At 43.6% G+C, this 18,578-nt stretch overlaps 1 protein-coding gene across 2 annotated transcripts in view; it reads left to right on the top strand.

Annotated features, from left to right (window-relative positions):
- LOC143942901 (NACHT, LRR and PYD domains-containing protein 12-like) overlaps positions 1-18,578 on the top strand; it is a 54,977-nt gene that overhangs the window by 15,389 nt on the left and 21,010 nt on the right. For both annotated transcript variants that reach the window (XM_077464313.1, XM_077464312.1), the window contains 4 exons: positions 943-2,656; positions 3,656-3,742; positions 7,283-7,453; positions 13,338-13,508. In XM_077464313.1, coding sequence (XP_077320439.1) covers positions 943-2,656; positions 3,656-3,742; positions 7,283-7,453; positions 13,338-13,508 — 2,143 coding nt within the window. The remainder of the gene's footprint in view (positions 1-942; positions 2,657-3,655; positions 3,743-7,282; positions 7,454-13,337; positions 13,509-18,578) is intronic.

Raw genomic sequence — 18,578 nt, 5'->3', positions numbered from 1 at the left:
ATGGTGTCATGCATCCAAGCCACTCGGTCAAAAATGGATCAACTCAAACTCCAATACCTCCATTGTAAAATGCTCAGTCCCCATCCTAGTAAAACCACACTTCACCCCAAAATTAAAGTGAAACTAAAATAAGGTGCAGTGAACTAACTCAACTCTACATGCTTGGCTCATAAAACATTGTTACATACATAATTGGTAAGGTTGAATTAAGACCCCAATTTATCCAGTTCAACCTGTTGTGTGTTTGTGTATGTGTTTATGTCAATAGTAAATCATACAGTGCCTTGAAAAAGTTTTCACCCCCTTGGCTTTTTACCTATTTTGTTACATTACAGCCTTTAGTTAAATGTTTTAATCATGTGCTTAAAAAAAACCTATTGAAATCTATGCGTCTGGCACCCTGCATGTAGATTAGGGTCCAGGCGCATGGATTAGGAGGGCTGCACCCTGTATGGAACAGGCTACCACTGCTGTAGAGCAAGCAACAGGCTGGTTCTTGGGAGATGTTATGTAAATATCAAAAATGCATTTATGGGTGGATATCAGTCTAGAGGGGTGGGCATTCCTGGACAGACTGCATTTGCATGCGGACTGCCCTTGGTAATGCCCACATGTAATGCTGGTCCTCCATGATGGAAAGGACTGAAATCTAATGAGTGAAAGAGGTGGACCAGGGACAATCAGGTAGGGGAGGGAAGGGCTAAATGTTGTTGTATGTCCTCAAGCCAGGGTAGGCTCTATTTGACTGCATTTGCATGTGGACTGCTCTTAGTAATGCCCACATGTAATGCTGGGCCTTCATGACTGAAAGAACTAAAACCTAATGAATGAAAGGGGTGGACCAGGGACAATAAGGTAGGGGAGGGAAGGGTTATTGTTGTTGTTGTAGGTATGGCTGGAATTCAACTTTAATTATTAATTAAGCTATTAATTCATTTTTAGAGATTCATGAATATCATAAGAACTGCTTACTGAGGGCAAATCAGAATCTTGTGGAAAAGCAACCCCCCAGGTCTACTTTTGAGCAGCAAAGTTTCCAATTTTCAGAACGTTTTGTAAACCTAGTTGTGGTCTCCAGCAATCAGTTCAGACAACATTCTAAGAACGAGCTAATTGAGACAGGGATAAGGCATGAGAGATGCTTGTATACAGCATCAAGTAGATTAGAGCATATTTCTCCAAACAGACTCTTCCGCTGGTGTCATCTGTCAGGGCGTGTGCCTCGTATGGTAATGATAAGCGGAGTACCGGGAGTAGGAAAGACCACACTGATGCAGAAATTCGTTTACGACTGGGTAAATGGAAAACACTACCAGAGGTTTTCTTTTGTCTTCTTTTTCAAATTCCGAGAGCTCAACAAAATGACTGAGATCAGCTTGGAGAGGCTGATCCTTAGCCAATATCCATATCTGCAACCACAGCTTGAGAACATTTTACAAAACCCAGAACATATATTGTTTATCTTTGACGGGTTAGATGAGAGTGTCCACCAAATGGATTTCAGGTCAATTCCACTTTGCTCCAACATGAAACATGCCAGAAGTCTCGGAGTACTTGTGGTCAGCCTGGTAAGGCAGTCACTTCTCAAGGGTTGCTCTGTGTTAATGACTAGTCGGCCAACCAAACTGGCCTCAATAGATCTGGAGGCTTTTCAGCGAGTATCTGAGATCATGGGGTTCTTTTCCAAGGAAAGGCAATTGTACTTTGAACAATTCTGTGTAGACAAGAATGTAGCCATTAAGATGTTTCAATACGTCAAGGAGAACGACAATCTATACACTTTCTGTTACATTCCATCCTACTGCTGGATCATTTGCACAGTATTATCAGCTTGCTTTAAGGGCAATAAGCAAGCTGCTAATGACCAGCTCATGTCCTCAATGCCCAGAACAGTGACACAACTCTTTGTAACTTATATTGCCAACATTCTGTTCAATCACAGCCAGGAGTGTAGTGGTGCTCGCCAACTCTTATCATCCATTGGACAGATGGCAGAATACGGTGTTATGAACCACATAGTCATTTTTGATGAAAAACATCTGAAGTCATTTTCCGTGGACATCCACTCAAAACTTTTATCAAGTTTTATGGCAGAAGCTGGTCAACCTCCAGCAGTGACATTTTCCTTCTTACACCTCACAATTCAGGAATTTTTTGCTGCTCTAGTTCATTATATTGACTATTCTCCTGAGAAGTTACAGAAATCCCTTAGAGAGGCCAAATCATTTGAGGACAACCGCGCTGACCTTTTTCTTCGTTTGCTCTGTGGTCTTTCGGACTTCTCCACTAGTAAGCTTTTCAAGCCGTATCTGGGGGAACTATCTACTGCAACTCCAAAGGTGATCATCAACTGGCTCCAGAATTCCATTCGTGAGGTTTGGATGTTAGATGAGTACAAAGACGATAACCGACAACTTCTCACCGCTTTCGTGTATCTTTCTGAGACCCGGAATAGAGCTCTTGTGTTGGAATCTCTTGGATCAAACAAAAGTTTTGACTTTTCCTATGTCCCTCTTAGTCCTTTGGATTGTAGCCTGTTTCCATTCATTTTGGAATCCTGCAAAGAAACAAAAAGGCTTAATCTAGAGTCCAGTAGTATTCAGAAGGAGGGTTTGGAGAGACTTGTTCAAGCTCTACATACAGTGGAAGACCTCAGGTAAAGGCTATACCACAACCATGTTTTTTTCATTATTAAAACTCACCCACATTTTTTGTTATCAACAGGAAACTCCAGGAGTTATATATATATATATATATATATATATATATATATATATATATATATATATATATATATATATGGAAAGGACAGCGTTAGGTAGGTGTAAATTGTTTATTACACTTACCTAAGTTCTGTCCTTTCTGAGAAAAAGCCAAAACTGTTAGCTCATTGCTTGTGCTTTCCAGTTTTGGTCCCTGTCAATGTGATTACTTATCTATGGGACTTTCAATGCAACAACTAATTTAATTTAGATAGTAAACATGGTGTGGAGCTGCCATACTTCCAGTTTTAAATTAACCTTAATGGTATGTTGACAGAAAATATTACAAGTCCCAAATTCAACAGGTATTTGACTTTTTGCAAGATGCATGCTGATAGGAAGAGAGAGCAAAGTGACAGAATGATCAGCTTGTCACTGGGCTGGTTCTTTTTACTGCCTTGTCAGAGGGTGAGGGTGGAGAGGAGACCTGAGAGTGAAAGGGAAACTGCAACAGAAAAAAATCAGGTCGATTTTGTTGCCAGAGAGGACTGTGCTGTTTGGCAGATCTATAAAACTCATAATTGGATGAACAAATATTTTTGGCAGGTAAAGCCAGACCTCGTTTATATATTTCATACCTAAACGTCAGCTTGAGCCCTGGTTCACACCAGTGCAATTTGGTATGTAATTTGAAAGTTCAAAATCGCATGACAAGTCTAACCCCACTTCCGTCAATGGAACTGTTCAAATTGTTGCGACTCAAGTCACATAGTATCAAAGTATAATTTGAATGAAATTTGAGGTCCAAAGCGCATTGATCTGCAGCTTAGAGATCACGCTGAAGTAGCAAAATGTCTAAGCCGCACTAGTGTGAATGTGGCTTAAGGTTTTTGAATCATTGTAGATTGCATTAGGGTTATAATAATACTTCCTTTACCATCTTATATTTGCAGCTTACGAGATAATAATTTGAAGGATGAGGGCATTAGGATAGTATGCACTGTTCTAAAACACCCTCGTTGCAGGATCCAGAAGTTATGGTAAGTAGCAAATTACTCAATGGATCTAGTTATTCCACAAAAGCTTTTCATGCTGCACAGACTTATATGCAGTGTCCTGAAAAAGTATTCATACCCCTTGACATTTTCCACATTTTGTCATGTTACAACCAAAAGTGTAAATGTATTTTATTGGGCTAGACCAACACAAAGTTACACATAATTGTGAAGTGAAAAGAAAATGATAAATGGTTTTCAATTTTGTTTTACAAATAAATATCTAAAAAGTGTGCATTTGTATTCAACTCCTCTTGGCAATACTTTGTAGAACCCCCTTTCACTGCAATTACAGCTGCAAGTCTTTTTGGATATGTCTGTACCAGCTTTCCACATCTAGAGATTCTTCTTTGCAAAATATCTCAAGCTCTGTCAGATTGGATGGAGAGAGTCTGTGAACAGCAATTTTCAAGTCTTGTCACGGATTCTCAACTGGATTTAGATCTGGACTTTGACTGGGCCATTCTAACACATGAATATGCTTTGATCTAAACCATTCCATTGTAGCTCTGGCTGTATGTTTAGGGTCGTTCTGCTGAAAGGTGAATCTCTGTCCCAGGCTCAAGTCTTTTGCAGATTCTAACACAGTGGTCATCAACCCTGTCCTCAGGGCCCATTAACAGGCCAGGTTTTATGTATTACCTAGTGGAGATGCAGACTAGAATTCTGCAATCACTGAGCAGCAAATGATATCACCTGTGATGTATTTCAGTTATCTTGCAAGCCTGGCCTGTTATAGTGGGCCCTGAGGACAGGGTTGATGACCACTGCTCTAACGTTTTCTTCTAAAGCCTTGTACACAGGGTAGGATTGTTGGCCAACCGAGCATCTGATTTTTGTCAAAAGGGCGTGTGCCAGAATCTTGTCTTGCATACTAACGGTACACAATTGTCGTGCAACAAACATGAACATAGTGATGTACTACTAAGAATTTCAGCTCTTGAGCACCACCCTTTGGGCCCCTTCTGCTAATTTCGTGTTTGGTGAGCATTGATTCCGAGCATGCATGTTTGTACTTTCAAATTTTGTGTGACAGATTTGTGTACTGACAATACGAAAATCTGATGTCAAACCGTTGTCCTCCGAAAATGTACTAGCCTGCCATCCAACATTTGTTGGGCGAAAGTTGGACAACAATTGTTCGTATTAACAGTAAGATTTTAGGACAACAGTCTGTCAACAGACAATCCCCTGCCAACAATCGTACCGTGTGTATGTATGAGGCTTTAGATTGCCCTGTATTTGGCTCCATCCATCTTCCCATCAACTCTGATCAGCTTCCCTGTACTGCTGAAGAAAAGGATGGTGTGTTTAGGTTGATGTGCAGTGTTAGTTTTCCGCTATACATAGACTTTTGTATTTAGGCCAAAAAGTTAAATTTTGGTCTCATCTGACCAGAGCAACTTCTTCCACATGTTTGCTGTGTCCCCCCGCATGGCTTTTTGCAAACTGCAATTGGGACTTCTTATGGTTTTCTTTCCACAATGACTTTCTTCTTGCCACTCTTCCATAAATGCCAGATTTGTGGAGTGCGTGACTAATGCCCCGTACACACGGTCAGACTTTCCGACAGAAAATGTGCGATTGGATCGTGTTGTCGGAAAGTCTGACTTTTTCAGTCGGAATTTCCGACACACAAAGTTTGAGAGCTGGATCTAAAATTTTCAGACAACAAAATCCGATTGTTTAAATTCTGATCGTGTGTAAACAATTCCAAAGTTCCACGCATGCTCAGAATAAATTACGTGACAAAAGCTATTGGTTACTGCCTTCTATATAGTCCCACCGTACGTGTTTTACGCCCACCTCGTTCTGAATGAGCGGATTTTCCAACAACTTTGTGCGACCGCGTGTATGCAAGACAATTTTGGGCCAAAATCTGTTGGAAAAAATCCGATGGATTTTGTCGTCCGAATGTCCGACCGTGTGTACAGGGCATAATAGTTGTCCTGTGGTCAGATTCTCCCATCTGAGCTGTGGATCTCTGCAGCTCCTCCAGAGTTACCATGGGCCTCTTGGCTGCTTCTCTGATTAATGTTCTCTTTGCCCGGCCTGTCAGTTTAGGTGGACGGCCCCATGTCTTGGTAGGTTTGCAGTTGTGCCATACTCTTTCCATTTTCAGATAATAGATATTTGGGATATTTTTTTATAACCTAACCCTGCTTTAAACTTCTCCACAACTTTATCCCTGACCTGTCTGGAGTGTTCCTTGTCCTTCATGATGCTGTTTGTTCACTACGGTTCTCTAACAGACCTCTGAGGGCTTCACAGAACAGCTGTATTTATACTGAGATTAAATTACACACAGGTGGACTTTATTTACTAATTAGGTGACTTCTGAAGGCAATTGGTTGCACTAGATTTTAATTAGGGGTATCATAGTAAAGGGGGCTGATTACAAATGTACGCCACACTTTTCAGATATTTATTTGTAAAAAAAAAATTGAAAACCATTTACCATTTTCCTTCATCTTCACAATTATGTGCCACTTTGTGTACCACATAAAATCCCAATACATTTACGTTATTTGCTGTAACATGACAAAATGTGGAAAATTTCAAGGGGAAAGCAATACATTTCCAAGGCACTGTATCTCTAGCCAAGTGTTTTCTAGTATTGGATAGAATAGCGAATACTTAAGACCCCTACTAGGTGTTTATTGATATCTGGGGAGATTCACCATCCTTATTTTTCCTGGAGAAAAGTGATATTTTATATTTATTGCGAGCCCATAGTATGGTGCGCAAACAATGGTGGCTGGTGCTCATAATTTTTGGGGGGGGCGCAAACAAACTGAAAAATTCTGAAAAATACTGAAACAAAAACATCAAATGCAGCCACTGTGCCCATCATATGCAGCCACTGTGCCCATCATAAGGGGCCACTGTGCCCATCATATGCAGCCACTTTGCCCAGCATATGCAGCCACTGTGCCCCATCTCCTGCAGCCACTGTGCTCATCTCCTGCAGCCACTGTGCCCATTAAATGCAACCACTGTGCCCATGAAATGCAGCCACGGTGCCCATCATATGCAGCCTCTGTGCCCATAATATTCAGCCTCTGTGCCCATCATTTGCAGCTACTGTGCCCATAATTTGCAGCTACTGTGCCCTTCATATGCAGCCTCTGTGCCCATGAAATGCAGCCTCTGTGCCCCATCAATTGCAGCCTCTGCGCCCATCATATGCAGCTACTGTGTCCCCCCTACCCGCTGTCTGACTGCCACTTACCCCATTTTGGTGGCAGGTCAGGCATCGGGTGACAGAGACATCTAAACAGGCAGTCACAGGGGGGAATGAACTTTGACTCATTCACCTGTCTATGTAAATTAGAGTTTGAGCTATTGTGTCGCGTTAACAGTATTTTTTTTTCAGCAAAGCAGTTCAGCCTGGAAAGCATACCAGAAGGATCTAAAGCCATTGATTTGACAGACAGGGAACTAATATTTTCTGAAGGAACATTTTTTTCTTTATCCAGACACTGCTATTTATGTAAATATTGTATAATATTGTTTCTTCCACAGTCTGAGTAGCAATGGCCTAACACAGAATTCTTTTGACCATCTGGCACCTACCATCTGTATTAACCAGTCCCTGAGGTCACTTGACCTGTCTTATAACAATATGGATGGATCTAAACTCAGTGACCTGATGACAGCTCTTTCCAGCGAATCTTGCAGGATAGAAGAGTTACTGTAAGTATGAAAGACCTTTCCTTCCATCTCACAATTTAACTATCTACCTTGGCACAGGGTAAAATTTGCAAAGTGCAGGTGCTATCTCAACAGTCCCCGGCATCCCACAGTAAACAATGCATAGCACAGGTCCTGTACAACCGTCAATCCAGATTACAAAATGGAATCACTGGAGCCGTATGCAAATGCATGGCCATTTTGTAACCTGGAGCAGAGGAACTGCGGAAGGTGCATCCCTGTTATATATAGTTTACTGTGGGCTGCCAAGATACAGGGGAACAGATGAACAGGGAAACGAACGGGGACAAATGGCATCCCGGTGTTTCACTATTGACTGCATATCTATTTAAACCTCCATTGCTGTCTTCTTCTCACTCTCCAATTAAACAATATAACTGTGTAGTGCATGGAAGTAATGGTTTATATCGAGTTTAGTTTATAAAACGTGTTCTTTATCTCAAATCATTCATCTATATTTTATATAATAGGGAGATTTACTAAAACCGGTGCATGTATAAATGACACTGGCAGTCAAGGGGTTAAACACTAAGGAGCGATCAAAGGGTTAACTGTGTTCCCTGGGTGTGTTCTAACTGTGTGCGGGATGGGCTCACTGGGACAACACAGAAATCGCTGTTCCTGATCACTAGGAACAGCAGATCTCCATGTTGTCTCCTGTCAGAACGGGGATCATCCTTGTTTACAGATCCCCATTCTGCCTCTCAGTGGAGCGATCACGGGTGGGAGGATGACATCGCGGCCGACTGCCACGAGCTTTGACTCTTGCTCCGTGCCACGCCCACATTATCTATTACAGGTATGTCTTTTTGCGCAATAGAGCCACACTGCCACATTATATCTGCAGCGGGCGGTGGTTAAACAAGCTGAAGTTAGAAGCTGATTGGCTACCATGTACATCTGCACCAGATTCCGAGTGTTTCAGTTTTACAAAAATTCCCCCTATGTGGTGCATATGATCTAATAATGGCTTTCCTTCTTACAATATGTATCTCAATTCCATAGCGCTACCATTAACAAATAGTGCACTTGCTATAACAATAAATAAATACCACGTGAATATACATAAATAGATAAAATTCATGAAAATTCATAAAAAATGGGGTTCACCACAATCATCTGAATAGGTATGAGTTCCAAAGAAATTCATATAAAGTGCCCTCTTGAGGGTCGAAGATAAATCAGTACCTCCATGGTTGCCCCCCGGCCCTGTGAGTTCTCTGACACCCTGGGTCCATACTTTCTTTTCCTTTCCTCTAAATGACAGCAAAAAAGAAGTAAATACACCAGAATTGATTCAATTAGCAAAATTTACTTAATGAGATAGAAGGAAAAGAAACTAGAGAGTCAACTCAAGTTTACACTTTAAAATGTTGTTTCCTACAGGAATTTATCAATAACTAAATAACAATCACTTATCAGATTCAAACATTTAACAGTAAACACTATGATCTCTGCGTTCAACCAAGCACATACAGTATAATGTGAAAAGGCTACAGGAGGGCAGAGGCTCTTATTAGTGTCAGACCCTCTCTACTGCTCTTTCACACATAAATGCAGAACCGTAAATAACAAATACTACTTTTAGCAAAGAAAACTTTATTGCAATTCAACCTGCTCTTACAGAGAGTTCTTGGTCTATGAGCTTCAGTAAAACAAATCCCTGAAGTGGGGAGGGAGGTGAAAGTAGTCCCGTGTTGCTGTGAGGCAATCCAGTTGATCTTCAGCTAGCCCTTTGATGTTTAATTGCATACAAGGAAACTTTGGATGGTAAAGTAAAGCAACTGACTCAATAAGTTGTGAATAAATAGCAAACAATCTTCCTGTGTAAATTAAACTGTAACTGGATTCACAGTGATCACTGACTTAAAGATGTTACTTTCTGTGGATCTACAAGCAACAGCAGAACAATGGATGGCAAAGATGTCTGTATATAGTGTCTATGATGTTTGGTCTAGATCCTTGGAACCAGAGGCATAGCTTGAAGCTTGTGGGACCTGATGCAAAAGTTGACCTGGGCTCTCCTCCTATTGCCTCGCTGAGCTCCGTTACCATTCCATGTTGCCAGCACACAGCACAGACACTTCCCCATCCTGGGCTGTTCTCACCTTGTGCTCCTCTCCATTAAGGAAATGGCTCACAGCTTCTCCTCAGCCAATGGGAACAGAGGGGTGTGGACTGTGGAAGGCAAAGTAGAAGCCCAGTATTTGGAGCATGGCTGTGGGGCCCTAGGGCATATCGGACTTTGATTTTGTGCAGGATATGATAATATAATAGGGAGGCTGCAGGGGCCCCCTGGAGATAGGGGCAGGGTTGCGATTGTGACCCCTGCAACCCCTTATGCTACGCCCATGCTTGGAACTAAAGATGACAAGAAGTGCAGGAGACAATGGTGTCTATATACAGTGTCTATAAGATTGGGCTGTTGCCCACTCACCACACTGGAACAAGAGATGATGATGATCTCTCAGGAACGTGGCTCAAGGGATGACCTTCGACCTCTGCTGCACTGCACCACAAGTCACCTGAACCTCATACCACTGCAGGATGGATGGGATATGAATGGTCTCTAGGCTGCCGCTGCACAGCTAGGGGTAACTGTCCACAGGTGTCCGTCCAAATATCCGCTGGATAAATCTGCCAGTACAGGCAACGATTTAACAGCAGCTCACACTATCACAAATTCCCTGCACACAGTTCCACGCCGGGTCCCAAGAGTGTGCTCCAGGCCTCAATCCATCCCTCTTATAGTCTCTCCCAGCGGTCTGCTCTTCCCCATCAGCCCAGCTTGTAGTTGTAGATCCACATAATTCAACCAGAGGGCAAATCCAATCCATACGGACTACATATCCCAAGATGCTTTTCTCTGCCTTGTCTCTGATTAAGAAGATAACAGGTCAGCATCAAACTCAACACTAGAGGGAAATGGCTCCCCCTGAAACAACGCCACACAGTGTCTGCTGATTGTAGGACTAGGTATATATCCAGCTCTTGGCTACAGTGCTATAAACAAAGTCCAAAACCAGGAAAGATAGTGTATGAATAAGTCAGAAAGGACAGCCCAGATAGTCCCATAAATGCATAGACTCTTCACCGCTTCAGAACACCAACAGAAGGTGCTTACCAGATTTTCAGACCTCAAACTGAAGGAGGTCTGACCACACATTTAGGGAATAATACCCAAAATGGATGGATGGATTATGGTTTCTTAGTACATCAGATGCCCGTTGAAGGGATAAATAAGCAGATAGACATTAACCCTCCTATTCAACGGATAAATGGATAATAAGTGTACTCCCATTGTCTCCACCAATACACTCCGCTTATCTCGCCAACAACACCGATCCACCACAAACAATGCCACCAGTAATTTAGTCAATATATGACATGCAAGAGGAAGAAGAACTCACATGGTGCAGTATTATAAAAAAAAAAAAAACACATTTTAATAATATATGGCAAATACTCATTATTTTAAAGTATTAAAACAACATCACTAGTATAACACGATAAACGGTCCACTAAATCAGAGGGTTATTGTTCATCTGCTTATTTAGCCTTTCAGTAAGCTTCTGATGTGCTAGATAGCCATCATCCATACATCCATTTTGGGCATTATTCCTTAAAAGTGTGCTCAGATCTCCTTCAGTTTGAAGTGTGAGAATCTGCTAAGCAGACTTTGTTGGTGTTCACAAGCAAAGTCTGTTTGTTTTGGGAACCATCTGGGCTGTCCTTTCTGACATATTCATACACTATATTCCCTTGTTTTGGGCATTGTTTATAGCACTTTATATGAATTTCTGTTGGACTCATACCTATTCACATGATTTTGTGGAGCACATTCCTTATGAATTTTCATTAAAGCGGGAGTTCCGCCGTTTTTTTTTTTTTTAAAAGCCAGCAGCTACAAATACTGCAGCTGCTGACTTTTAAAATAAGGACACTTACCCACCCAGCGCGCCCGCGATGTCGGCACCCGAAGCCGATCTCTCGATCGTCTCTCGGGTGCTGCCGCCGCCATTTTGGCTGTGCAGCTTCATTTCCCGGTTCCCTACTGCGCATGCGCGAGTGGCGCTGCGCAATAAGGATGGTCCCCACCGTCTCTGGGATCTGTGTGTTTCCCAGCAGACAGCGGGGGACCTGCGGAAAGGGGCGTAGATTCTGCGGAAAGGGGCGTAGATTCTGCGGATATCTATGCCGGAAGTGGGTGCAGATACCTGTACTGTACAGGTACCTGCACCCCCCTCCCCCCTGAAAGGTGCCAATTGTGGCGCTGGAGGGGGGGAGGGTTCCAATGAGCGGAAGCTCCACTTTAGGGTGGAGCTCCGTTTTAATTTGATCCATTTATTCACTTTGTATTTATTTATTGTTATAGCCCATGAACTTTTTGTTAATGGTAGCACAACGCAACTGAAATAAATATTGTATGAAGGAAAGCCATTTTTTTTTTAAAAGCCAGTGGCGTGTGAAACACACCCAAAAACTCCACTCGGTGCCAAAACAAGTGCACACACATAAAGAGCGAAACACAAAATGTGCAATGGGTGTTACACTGTCCTCCACATGGAAGGACCTTACCCTGATCCCCCGGGGAGTTAGGATCCAGATGGGGACTGAGGTACTTAACTTGGTCCATTGGGCTGAAACCAGATAGACCCCTTCCTCTGGAGGGTCTGCTGAAACAAACCCACCCAAGCACTTGGTGGGGCTCCCCTGAAGGGAGACCCCATAAGAGAAGGTGAACTAAGCAAAAAGGCCATGTCCACCCCCATCTCAAGACTTTCAGGGTTGACCCAAGGACCCACATCCTACTCATCACACAGTGACAAACGTGTAACACATCAACAAACACATACAAATAAGTGACAACACAGGGCTAAAATAAATAGTAAAGTGGGGAGAAGGAAGTGGGAGAGTGAAAGAGCGACCATTGTGCAATTCAATGGCCAGACCCTTCGGCCAGGAATAAAAAAATGTTCCCTGGTCCTAGCCAAAGGGCTTGGCCCTAGAGGCAGGTGTAAAGAAAAGGGTGTATGGTGAAGTGACCATGATGCCATAAATAAATGTGACCCTCACTCACAATGATTGTACGGCACCCTTGAACTGTTACTTCAGGGGCACATTCACCACAGGCTTTTCATACAATCCTGACCAACAACCCAGAACACAGCGGCCTCCACCCCAGCCAGGACGGCCTGAAGTTCTGGAAGCTTGGTGAGAGCCCTTTGCCATCAAGCTCCACTGTCGCTCCCATCACTCTTACCCAATTACATCGGGGGAATACTAACCGCTCCTCTCCCTCCAGCAAGAAAGGAGCCGGTGTTCTCTCCTGAAAAAAACTGACTGGAGCTAGAGCTACCCCAATCTAGGCCAGAAGGCCAGGGACCCAACCCTTTGGGTCAGTCCCAATGCAGCACCCATCCTCACCAGGGGCACCCCTCCAGACGGCTTGGACTCAGCCCCGCTGATGTCTCGGTGGGTGTCCAGACACCGGCACTGCCGAACTGCCCTTCCAGGTCCAATGACACCATTGGATTTGAAAGCCATTATTAGATCATATGCACCACATAGGGGGAGATTTACTAAAACTGGAGCACTCAGAATCTGGTGCAGATGTACATGGTAGCCAATCAGCTTCTAACTTCAGCTTGTTGAAAGCTTTGGCAATTTGCATGCTCCAGTTTTCGTAAATCTGCCCCATGCACTTTTTGTTAATGGTAGCGCAAAGCAACTGAGATAAATATTGTTTATATTTCATATGTGGAGACATAGTGAGTGCGGTTGCTTTTGATATTTATACATATTCACATGTTTTTTGATGACACTTTAGCTCAAAATCCTTGGTTCTAATATTTCCTTCTTGCAGACTGAATTGTGCCAACCTAACGCACACTTCATGCTCTCAGCTGGCATTAGCAATAAAAGAAAGCCAATCATTGAGGAAACTTGACCTGACTGATAACAGATTGGAGGGTCCTCATTTCTCAGACCTGATGACAGCTCTGTCCAGTCCCACCTGCAGGATAGAAGAATTAGTGTAAGTATTATAGGTATTCATCATGTTACATTATAGATATACTTGAAGTTTAAGTTTAGATATGGCAATTTTTATACAATTACATTGTCTATGCAAAGCTACTACTGTGATCTCCACTTGCTTCCAGGTCATGAACTGAGTGGGCACCTTTCAGAGAGCACTTTGCATTTTCTCAATGAATGCAAAGCATTCTCTGATAGGATGAGGAAGAGAGTGTGATGTCACCATGGTGCCTCTCCACCTTTTCCAAGATATTCTTTATAGATTTATGAATAATTGATGCATTTTTAGATGTAGGTAGTTCCTGAGGAAGCTGAAAAGCGAAACTAGTCGAAATACCTCACCTGCTCCACGAATTCTGGATATTTTGGATTCTGTAATGGTTTTTATTCAATAAACTGTATTACAATTTTTTATGCAAAACCTGTTTTTCTTCATGTGATGTATTATTTAATTTATATGCACCGCAATAGTCCCCTAGCTCACACTCTTTTGACACCTCTGTTTGGAGACCAGAGGTCTCATACATTCAGTTCTACATTATCAATTGAGTCAGATTTTTGTTAGTGCCCATGTCCCCTTTTCTTGAACAACTTCCCAATAGAAACAAAAAAAGAGCTACAGAGTTTCAAGTCCCTGCTATGCTCCTCGGTCCTTCACTGCTGTAGGTGCCGGCTTTAAAAGCCCATCCTGCTCAGCATACAGTATGTAGCAAAATCAATAGACAAAGTCACACTCCATAAAAGTCACCCCATAAGGTTTAATCAACTTAGTTGGCTTCCGACACAGTCCTCATCTAAGTCACACCCTACTGACGCATTTCATCCCCATTGGGCTTATTCATAGAGGTATAAGAGCGATAAGTCTAGTAAGGGTGAAATGCTTCAGTGTGCATGGCTTGGAGTGGGGGACTGAGCCAGAAGCCAGCTACATTGATTAAACTTCATCAACTCTGGTTGAATGGAAAAAAAAATGAATCTTCTATGGGCTGTTTAAAACTCTAAAGGGAAGGTGAGTACATTTTCTTTTGCTGTACTAAATAGACAGCATTGTTGGGAAACTCTACTTTTGTTAATGCTCTATTGAAGTCAGAGAAAGATAACCAGTGAAATAGACATTGATCTAACAACTTCTATCTTTAAAGTCTTATCTCCACTTAGAAATATGACATAAATATGACTTTGCAGTTCATAAAAACATAGACCGAACGTACTCAGTATTCAGCAATCATTAACTGGTCAGACACATCCTCTCTCTTGTGTCTGCAGACAGCAATGGAGTGGTAGTGCAGAAGGTGGAATTTAATATACTTAAAGTGGAGGGCCACCCTGAAAAACAAAAATACATTAAAATTTTGAAAAAAATCAAAAAAAAAAAAAATCAAAAAAAAATTATTTTTTAACTTACCAGAAATGCCTGTTGCTAGGCGTATCGTCTTAATCTGCCTTTTCCTCCTCCGCGGTGATCTTCGGTCTTCCCTCCTCCGTGCAGCGTCTTCTGGGTAATGGGGCACTGTGTGTTCTGGGAACTGTGTGTCCCAGAACACAGCGCACCCCATTCACAAAGCGCTGCGCGACTCACTGCCTGTTTCCCTTAGTTAAAATGGCGTCACCGGGACCCGAGAGCCGAGGGACGGGTCAGCCTCGGGTGGTCGATATCGCGGGCGCCCTGGACAGGTAAGTCTGCTTATTAAAAGTCAGAAGCTACAGTGTTTGCAGCTGCTGACTTTTAAACATTTTTTTTTTAAAACTGGCCCTCCTCTTTAATGTAGATCTAAATGCATTTTTTTGCATTTTGAATAGATAGGTCAGCACATTACAATGTATCGTATAGAGTGCAGCAATTATGTGTCATGGTGTCTCTTTTACTGCTGGCTCTATGGTTAGCAGGAGGAGAAATGTTTGGCTTCAGTGATCAGTGGGAGGAAAAATGCATGGTGTCACTGGTGAACTGGAGGGAAAAAAAACATGAGATAAAGACATTTTTTATAGTAGAAAGGTCAGCATGATTTAATGTAAGAATCAATTTACCAGGCAGCAAGGTGGCTAAGTGGTTAGTACTTCTGCCTGGTTCAAATTCCAACCACTACACTATCAGCACAGAGTTTGCATGTTCTCCATGTGCCTGTGTGAGTTTTCTCCCACACTGCAAAGACATGCTGGTAGGTTAACTAGCTTCTGTCTAAATTAGCCATAGTTTTTGCATGTATGAATGTGAGTTAGATACCTTGAGGGCAAGGACTGATGTGATTGTACAATATACTGAATATATATAAAGCACTGGGTAAATTGACGGTGCAATATAAGTACCTAAAGTATAGAGTGCAGCAGTCATAATGTCCCTTATACTGCTGGTTAGGGGAGGAAAATGCCTTCAGTTAGTGAACAGATGCAGGACAAATGCCTGGTGTCAGTGGGGGACAAAAATGTTTGGCCCGAGTGGTCAGCAGGAAGGAAAATGTCTGATGGCTGGACATTGCAGCTCACTTTTCTTTCCACTGCATATATGCATTATGCAGTCGGAAAGAGGTTAAAAGAGCCGTTTGCCCCTCCACCCCCTAAAAAAAAAAAACATGGTGCTTGGTTTAAGATACTGTCAGAGGTGAGGATAACATAGCCGTTCCTCTAAACAGAGCTAGGAACTGAAATAAGCTTCCAGAAGGTGGACCAATTGAGGTATTTGTTAAGGCAATGGTCTGCTTACTGGTGGATTTTTTTTTTTCTTCTGTTGGGCAGGCAGGCAAGCAATAAAACAATCCTTCTGTTGGCCATGGAAGATCTGCTATAAAGAGTTCAGGTGTTATATCTGGAAAATAATTTTCTGTTCACTGGTCTTGTCAGGCAGTGTGCATTCTATTCCATGATATACTGTATAAGTCTAGTCTGAGTGCTGTAGATCAGGATTTTTTCAACTAGGGTTCATCCGGAGGTTGCTAGGGGTTCCTTGAGCAATGAGAAATTTTCTGCCGCTCAGATAACTTTCCACTGACACCATTGGCCTTTTTAGCTTTCTTAAGAGGGTAATGCCGCGTACACATGACCAGGCTTTTTGACAGCAAAGGTCAGACGGAACGAATCCGGCGGACAAATCGATGATGTGTGGGCTCCATCGAACCTTTGCTGTCCAAAAATCTGACGGACTTTAGAAATAGAACATGTTTCAAAAATTTTTCGGCAGAACTCTGCCAGTCCGGTCCAGCTGAGTTCCTATCGAGAAATCCGCTCGTGTGTATGCTAGTCTGACGGACAAAAACCAACGCTAGGGCAGCTGTTGGCTACTGGCTATGAACTTCCCTATTCTAGTCCGGTCGTACGTCATCACGTTCGAATCCATCAAACTTTAGTGTGATTGTGTGTGGCCAAGTTCATTCATTCAAAAAGTCAGTCAGAACTCCGCCGAAAGTCCGTCTGGAAGACCGTCGGACCTAGTCTGTCGAAAAAGTCTGCTCGGGTGTACGCGCCATTATTCTTTCCAATGACCACAAGTGTAAGGAGAATTCTTCCCACTGACTATCACACTAATGCATCATGAATTGTAGCTATATGAATCAATCGCAAGGGTTCCCTGAAGCCAGAAAGTTATTTCAAGGGTTCCTCTGTGTTGAAAGGGTTGAGAAAGGCTGCTGTAGATCATGGCACACAGCTCAGGTATATATCAAACCAATCCAGCAGCTGAGATTTGCCTCTCTCCAGAGCTGCCTATACTGAGCCAAAATGGTGGACTCTACAGGACTTACATTGGCTGCATTCTTTGCTGAGGGTTTCTGCTGAGGGCTTCCATGGTAAGGAAAGGGGTAACTGTTTTCTTCCTCTAGAAACTGCTGTGGTCTCTGCAAACACTTCCCTAGGCCTCGCCCCCCTCTGGGTTCCAACATGACTGTCACCAAGAAATCACCACAGCACCCAATGTCAATGTCAGTAGCAAGATTTGGACCTCTTTTTTGAGGACCAGGGGCGTAACTATAGGGGGTGCAGCAGTCGCGACCGCAAGTGGGCCCTGTGATGCAGGGGGCCCATGCAGCCCCCTCTACATATGGCCGGCAGCAGCATAGGCAGCTGGGGTACCAGTGCACTATTCACATGGGTGGCTGGAGGTGGAGGGTGACTAGCAGAGCTCCATGCTCGACTATCGCACTGGCTGCTCTTTAATTGTGCAATCCCCGCATGACCTGTGTCCTCAGCCGGCTCCTCAGAGTACCCCTCTCCTGCTCCATGCATTGCCGCTCAGTCCGATGTCTGTTCTCCCCAGCCAGAGTCCCACCCCCCCGAGTCCGGACCACACTGCACTGCATACTTCTCCCGGGTAAACAAATTTTAAGCACACAGATGCAGTGCAGCCCTATGAGAGCCGGCTCCCCGGAGGACACTGCAGGCTTGTCTGCCAGCCCCCCTCCTCCCCCATCATACACAGATGATGAAAGGTCTTTCTGGTAGATAGGCTGATCACCCGTCCAGCACACTGGATGGAGCCCAGGCCAACATGGATAAGTGCGCAGCCTGCAGCTTGGTCATGGTGAGTGAGAGAACCCCATCCCCCACACACCATTACATACCCCCTCCATCTCCCCCTGGGGACAGGGACCCCTTCTCACATGGGGACAGGGACCCCTTCTCACGTGGGGACAGGGACCCCCACCTCCCCTGGGGACAGGGACCCCTTCTCACCTGGGGGCAGTAACTTCATCTGCCCTGGAGAATAGGACCTCATCTCTTCTGGTGACGGGGAACCCCATCCTGCCTAGGGACAGTCCCCCAATGGGGCACCTAAAAATTAAAAAAACTTATAAAAAAAAAACTACTGATACCAGTGGTGGAACTACAGGGCTCACAAAGGTCATACCTGTGACCACGCCCTGGAATTCCACCACCGGACTTGGAGGGAAGGGCCCTGGCTGGGGTTCAGGGGGGCCCTTCATGGTTTCTTGCATCGGGGCCCTGAAGGTTCTAGTTACTCCACTGTTGAGGACTGTCTAGAAAATCCAGTACCAGGACTAGGGATGAGCCGAACACCCCCCGGTTCGGTTCGCACCAGAACTTGCGAACGACCCCCGCGTTCGGTACGAACGTTAGA

The sequence above is a fragment of the Lithobates pipiens genome, unplaced genomic scaffold (genome assembly GCF_037356315.1).
Source record: "Lithobates pipiens isolate NorthernLeopardFrog02 unplaced genomic scaffold, aLitPip1_a1.2 Scaffold_30, whole genome shotgun sequence".
NCBI classification, from domain to species: Eukaryota; Metazoa; Chordata; class Amphibia; order Anura; family Ranidae; genus Lithobates; species Lithobates pipiens.
Note: the sequence above shows the minus strand (reverse complement) of the source record. Positions and strands in the feature narration are given on the sequence as shown.